The sequence below is a fragment of the Teleopsis dalmanni genome, chromosome 2 (genome assembly GCF_002237135.1).
Source record: "Teleopsis dalmanni isolate 2A chromosome 2, ASM223713v2, whole genome shotgun sequence".
Taxonomy (NCBI): Eukaryota; Metazoa; Arthropoda; class Insecta; order Diptera; family Diopsidae; genus Teleopsis; species Teleopsis dalmanni.
Window position 1 is genome coordinate 238,333,529 of NC_051847.1, and position 7,515 is coordinate 238,341,043.

General features: G+C 37.3%; 1 protein-coding gene across 1 annotated transcript; it reads right to left on the reverse strand.

Moving 5' to 3' along the window:
• Window positions 1–1,419: 1,419 nt before the first annotated feature.
• On the reverse strand, window positions 1,420–6,765 carry LOC119677072. The gene has a single exon (XM_038088341.1). It carries the CDS (start codon window positions 6,763–6,765, stop codon window positions 1,420–1,422), a length of 5,346 nt encoding a protein of 1,781 aa, XP_037944269.1.
• Between the last annotated feature and the right edge of the window lie 750 nt (window positions 6,766–7,515).

Consider the following 7,515-nt stretch of genomic DNA (forward strand, 5'->3'; position numbering starts at 1 on the left):
ATATATATATAACACACGCATTACTACTGGAAAAATATATGAAAATAACGAATATATAACTAAGATGTGCTGTCAAAAATAAACAAATTCTAAGAAAGACTACAATTTTTTAACACTAAAAAAGGTCAGAAAATAAATATTCTCCATCTTATCTATTATCTTATTTTTATTGTTCTTAGGAGAAATTTGTATACTATATCCTCCCGTAATACTGAGCACAATTTTGAACGTTACTTTTTATGTACCAATCATCAATTTTTTTTAAAGATCTGTTTGGAGGCACTATTTCATGTTAATCCCAATTTCCAAACTTTTTAATGCTTTAAGTTCACTTTTTTTCAATGCGGAAATAAGACAACATATAAAAATTATAGCTCCAGATAAACTTATTTTTAAACTATTTTCCAATAACTAATTATCGCCTGAAGAGTAAGTCTAGAGTGAAGAGTCTTATTAGCTGGATAGTTTCAGTACTCGTATCTAAAGGCCAAATTTCTAACGCATTTACATAAACAGTTTGTTGCTTAAAATATCTTTCATAATATCTACAAATTTCTTTTGGTGCATTTATTTTTATTACATATATAACATGACACGTAGGGAATTAGTCTAACAGATTGGGAACGCTGTAGTTTAACTATACAGAAGCGGTTCACAGTCTCCAAATCCGAATTTCGTAAATAAAGTAATTAATTTAGTTTTTAAACAGACCTAAAATTTTGGGTCCTTTCTGGCCTTGGTGTGTTGCTTCCATATTAACCCAACATGTTAAGAAGAAACTAAATACTTTCTTAAACCGCGTTTCGGAATAGGAAAATTGTTTATAGTCTAGGGCACACAGTCATCTAATAGAATTGTAAGCGTTACTTAAGTTGAATTTAACAAATTGCCAAAATCTTTGAATATTCAATGCTGTCATGTTATAAATATAGCTAATTGCTACTTGAAAAGCAGAGTATAGGCGACAAAGAGTTTATTTCACATAATATTTCTAGTGTTCTTATTTGTTACTGGGCTTAGGTCGTTTATCTAACAAAAAAAAAAAAAAATTGAATATTGGTCGTGTATTTTTTTCATATGATAGATTTAATATAATTTTCAACATTTATTTTGAGCTATTTTGAAAGCTTTATGCCATTTTTATGCAAATACTACAACATGAGTGTTGTAAAAAATAAGTATATAAATGCACCTTTGACAATTTTAAATAGCACTCTTTATTTTGCGCTTAAAAAATCTGTAACATAATTAATGATTACAGTAAAATATTACGATTGAAAAATTAAACTAAAATTTACTTACCTTTGTCTAGCAATCACAAACAAGAAAAGAGAGAAAATGAAAAACGGAAATGTTACTAAAAATTTCGAAGTCTCCAAATCAGCTGTTTGTCATGATTGCCAGACAAAGGTTTTTAAATTATTCGCAATTTTCGGCAACATTCTCCTCCCCGCAGGCGACCCCAATGTCGTTTGCGTCAACTTTGCCGATATCCAGAATGGCCAGCTTGACGGCAGGGCGCTCCAAAAAGCCTTTTGTTGTTTTGACCTTAGCTCGTCTTACTTGGCCGTCTTTCGCTACAGTTGTCTCGATAACTATGCCTTTTACCCAAGTATTTCTCTTAGCCGTTTCATCAACTATCAGCACAACGTCTCCTACCGTAATGGGTTTCACTTTATTGAACCATTTGCCGCGACGCGTTAATGTCGGAAGTATCTCACGCACCCATCGTCGCCAAAATTGATTTGCAAACATCTCAGATTGTAGCAGGCACATCTTTGGATCGATTCTCTTAGCATCACAAAATGGTTTCAAACCATTAGCGCTCCCCAACAAGAAATGGTTTGGAGTTATTGGATCCTCATCTTCACTATCGAGTGACACGTAGGTTAAAGGACGCGAGTTGATGATCATTTCAACTTCAAGTAATGCAGTACGTAAACTTTCATCCGTAAAACGTTGAGATGGCGAAATTTGATACAGCACTGTCTTAATTGTTCTTATCAGTCGCTCCCACGCTCCTCCCATATGTGGTGCTGCCGGTGGATTAAATTTCCAGTCTATTCCTTGATGAGCTAGCTTGTGTTGCATAACCGAGGAATCAATGTTCTTTAACTCCTTTCTTAAAACGTTCTCGACACCGTGAAAATTCGTTGCATTATCGCTGTAGATGGTGATAGGTTCTCCTCGTCTGGCAATGAAATTTCTTAAACACATTAGGCATGAGTCAGTACTAAGACTATGGGCGATTTCGATGTGAACGGCTCTGATAGTCAAACAAGTTATTATAACACCCCACCTTTTCAGTGCTTTGCGATTCTCAATAACCACCATTGGTCCAAAATAATCAATACCCACATGAGTAAATGGACGTTGAAAAGCTGCTAGTCGTGCTGGGGGAAGTAAGGCCATTTGCGGCGCTTGAGGTATTGCCGATGAAATTTTACATACGTTGCAGTTTCGTCGCATCGATTTGAATAATGGTCTCAATTTTGGTATGAAATACAATTGTCTGACCTCATTTAAAGCAGTTTCATGTTGGATGTGATAAAATCGTTCATGATAGTGCGCACATATAAGGTACGATACTCTATGTTTTGGCGGTAAGAAAATAAAATCAGTTTGAGGTTTACACTCATTCGTAAAGTTACTCGCTCTGTTTTTTACTCTTATGAGCTCATTGTTATCCATATACACCTGCAACCTATATAACGGTCTGTTCCTTTCTATTATTCTCCCCATTTTCAGTGTCGACCAATCTTCAAGTAGTTCCTGTTGCACGCTTTTGTATATTAAGAGCTTCGCGCGCTCAATATGTTGAACAGTCAAAATAACGTTTGTAGCATTGAAACCGCCACAACGAGCCTTTAGTTTCCCAATGTAGAGTAGCCAATTTGCAACGGCACGATACAACTTGATCCAGGATGAAAAATATTCATAATTGAAACATGGTTGTGTCTCGCGATGATATAAAAATTTTGCACGAGTTTCACTGGTCTCCATCAGACCTAAGTCCACCTCAGTTGGCCATTTATCCTCGTCTTGTAGCAAAAATTCTGGTCCTTCGACCCAACGCTGCACATATTCGGGACTTTGTTTTGTTTTCGTTGCACTGTCTGCAGTATTTAATTTCGTGGGTACCCATCTCCACTCTTCGACGGTTGATGCTTCTTGAATTTCTGCAATGCGAAACATTACGAATTGTTGAAATTGACGTGGATCACCACGCAACCACTTTAGCACCGTTTTGGAATCGCTCCAAATGAAACGCTTTTTAATATCAAATGTGTGTACTTTACATATTGTATTCATAAGTCGTGTGCCAATTACAGCAGCTTGTAGCTCCATTCTTGGAATAGACATTGGTCGCATTGGAGCGACTTTGGTTTTTGCTGCTACGATCCTCGTACTTACTCCATATTTATCTTTAATGCGGAAGTATGATACAGCTGCATAAGCAAACTCACTCGCATCTACGAATGTATGAATTTGTACATCACATGAACTTTCTGTTATGTATGGTGAATAACAACGGGGTACAGAAATATTAGCAAAAATAGGCATGCAGGCAACCCAAGCTAACCACTTGCCCATAAGATCGGGTACCAGTGGTTGATCCCAGTCGATTCCGCTTCTCCAAATATCCTGAATAAGTATTTTTAAATATGATGTGAGGCAAGCTGCCAGTCCCAATGGATCAAAAATGGACATTAAAATTTGAAGTACTTCTCTTTTAGTGGGTACAATTTCATCTGCAAAAACATTACGACGTAAACGAACGAATTTTAAAACATATTTAAAGCAATCTGACTTCGGGTCCCAATACATGCCGAGAATTTTTTCGATTGGAAGTGTGTCGATATTATTATCAAACGACTTACCCGTCTGTTCACCATTTTCGTTTAACGCAGCTAAAACTTCTGGTGCATTACTTGTCCAGCTTCTCATATGGAAACCACCTTGTTCATGTATGTTGCGAACTGCCTCGGCTAATGCTATTGCTTGTTCAATGGAATTTGTTGAATCTATAAAGTCATCCACGTAATGATTGTTTTTAATAGCGTACACTGCTCTAGGATTTTCAGCTATAAATCTTTCTGCGTTCAGGTTTCGAATAAAATGCGCTATATATGGTGAACATCGCGCACCAAAGCTAACTACATTTAATTTATAAACGCAAATATTTTTAAATGTCTCGCTGAACCATAGAAATCTCTGAGCATCAGTATCTGCTTCTTGTACTAGAATTCGATGAAACATTTCAGCAATATCACCACAGACAGCTATTCTTCCTATACGAAAATTTAATAATATGTTTATAAGTGGTCGCAGCATATCCGGACCCTTCAGCAAAAAATCGTTTAATGACACTCCTTCAGCTTTGGCTGCAGCATCCCAAACTAATCTATGCTTTTTCGGTTTAAGTAGATTGCGCACAATAAAAATTGGTAAATACCAAATCTTTCCACCTCGCTCGTTAATTGCTTCTGGTGGCAACTCAGTTGCGTAGCCCTTGCTGACTAAAGTAGTGATTTGTTCCTTTAGCTTTTGACACAATTCAGGGTCCCCATGCATTTTTCGACGTAAGCACTCCGCTCGACGTAATGCCATCGGCAAGCTATTTGGCAATTCGACCGTATCGGTGTTCCATGGCAAATTGACAACGTAGCGGTTTCCGCGTAACTGGCACTTGCGCATTATTTCCTCTGCTCGCTGATCCTCAACTGAAAGTAATTCTGCTTTTGGGGTAGCCACCGCGACATTCTCGTTTACTATAAATGTCTTTACTAACTCATGAAGCTCCCTATCAGCTTCTTGTCCACAGCTACATTTGTGTAGGTTTAAGTTGTTACGGTGGTTTAATTCACCACTACCAAAAACTGTCCAACCAAGACGTGTTTTCACCGCCACGGGTTCTTGCCAGCCACCCTCCCTCACCTTAAGTGCTGAAATTAAGTTTGGATTATTTACGCCGATAATCAGCATGGGGACAGCATTTGTATAACTTGCTAGAGGCAAGCCATCTAAATGCGGATACCATTGTTTTATTTTATCAGCTGCAAAAGATTCTGCTGACATGCGTAAGTTGCTTATTGTGCGGACATTTTTCAATGGAAATTTTTTAGCTTGAGGAGCATTGGCAGAAATTTGTAAGTTGAGCCTTTTTGAGTTATTTTCCTGTCGACTGATATTACCTGTCCAATTAATGCATAGCGCATCCTGGATACCATCGTTTCCCAATTCATCGGCTAGACTTGCTTCAATAAGCGTTAGTGTTGACCCATCGTCCATCAATGCATATGTGTTAATAGTCCTTTTGGTGCCATATAAAGTAACTGGAAGAATTCGGCAATATGACCAGTTTTTATTCACTGATGAATTATGGTTGTTGAGTAACGCTTTGTTTGAGTATGGACTTAAACTTATTTGTTCTACTACATCCGATGAAACATTGTTAGCTGTAAAAGATATTGCTGGCGTAGATTGGTCTATCCGAGAATGCAGCATGGGGTGGTGTCGTGCATTGCAGCCATCAATGCCACACACTTTATTATTGAAACAGCGACGCCTATGCTCGCCTAAGCATTGTCGGCACAGCTTCTTTTCCTTGACAATGCGCCAGCGTTGATTAGTAGGCTCGTTCTTGAATATTTCACATTCCATTATTTTATGTCCGCCGCCACAGATGTAACACCTAACTGCCGTGGTTGTCATTTCAGCTGTCTGATGTACGTGCACTCGTCCTTCCTTTTTTAGTGGTTTATCTAAAAAAGAAGGTGTAGCTACTCTACTTGCCGCATTTGCTAAAGATGAGAGCCACGCTGAAAAATCGCGAAGTGTAGGTTCGGCTATTGATGCTGAATGTAGTGCCCATTTGAGCTTCATATCTTCAGTTAATTTACTTATTAACTCATGTAATAAGAGTGGATTATTAAAATAACTATTGAGCTTACATGCCTCAATTGTTGCAACTACATTATTAATGTTGACTGCAAAGTCAATTAAATCGCCCAGCCTACCCCTTGGAGGCGGTAACTGACGCATTTTCTCAATTAACTTATTTAGAATTATTTCTGGTCGTCCAAAATACATACGAAGAGTGTTTATTATTTCTCCAACCATATTAGGCAACACCAACATATTGCGTACTACATCGCGCGCTTTACCAATGAGGCACCTCTGTAAGCGCATTAGACATTCATAATCGGAGAAACCTGCGATTTGCTTAGTTTGCTCGTACGCACTTATAAAAATGTGCCATTCTTCTGGATCGCCGCGGAACGTAGGCAAATCTCTCGGTATGCATTGACGCGCTGCTAGCTGAGACGACGTAAGCGTGGGAGCGATCTGTAAGGTATAAAGAGATGGATTATTTACTAACCTTGGTGTACTCTGTAGATGAGGTTGGCCATGTGGCGAAAAGTGTTCATCAGCTACGGCTTGATGTGCATTCAGCTGAGGCCCAACTTCAGGCAAATGTGATTCCACGATACCCTCGTCGTCACTATCTGCAGTGAGGATTTTAAATTTTTCCCGCAAATAGCTCTCCCTAATCTGCAACGACTCTTCTAGCTGTTGCAACTTAAGTTGTTTTATTCGAGTAATGTTGGCGCTGGGCTGCTGCTGTTGTCTACTATGTTGACCATCATCCTCATTGTGTTTGTGTGAGATTTTATCATCACCATCTGCATCTCCAACTTCAAGTATGGCTGCTGATGTTAAACCTTTTTGAAGAGGCAGCTCCACGTCATTATCATTTTCCATCTTTGAAAGATTTTTTAAGAATTTCTTGTTGTAAAAAATAAGTATATAAATGCACCTTTGACAATTTTAAATAGCACTCTTTATTTTGCGCTTAAAAAATCTGTAACATAATTAATGATTACAGTAAAATATTACGATTGAAAAATTAAACTAAAATTTACTTACCTTTGTCTAGCAATCACAAACAAGAAAAGAGAAAATGAAAAACGGAAATGTTACTAAAAATTTCGAAGTCTCCAAGTCAGCTGTTTGTCATGATTGCCAGACAAAGGTTTTTAAATTATTCGCAATTTTCGGCAACAATGAGCTTTATTAGTTATTGGCATATCATCTACAAGAATTATTTTTAACACTAGATTAATAACTCCAGTTTTTGGTCCTTGCGACATTTTCCGCTGGTTTGTTTTTTCCCCATTTTTAGTTTAGACATAGTACTCTATGTATCATAATACATTAACTAATACATACCATAAAACCTTTCTCATGGATACATGAGATTATGTATTGGATTGAGACTCACAGTATAAATCAATCCATGAACAAATATGAAAATAAATCCCTGAACGTATTATAATGACTTAGAATCGCAAATACACATACGTAATGTCCAAACTATCTCAGATAGTGTGTAATAAGAAATTATTACCAAATTATTATTTTGTGAAAATTTTCTTATGTATTCTCCGTTTTGCTAAAACTTAAATGCATATCCGTAATAACTATTTATAATTTTATTAAATTTTCATCGAA

What these genes read in the sequence shown, in the direction of transcription:
- LOC119677072 (XM_038088341.1), bottom strand. Translation starts at nt 6,765, where the DNA reads ATGGAAAATGATAATGACGTGGAGCTGCCTCTTCAAAAAGGTTTAACA.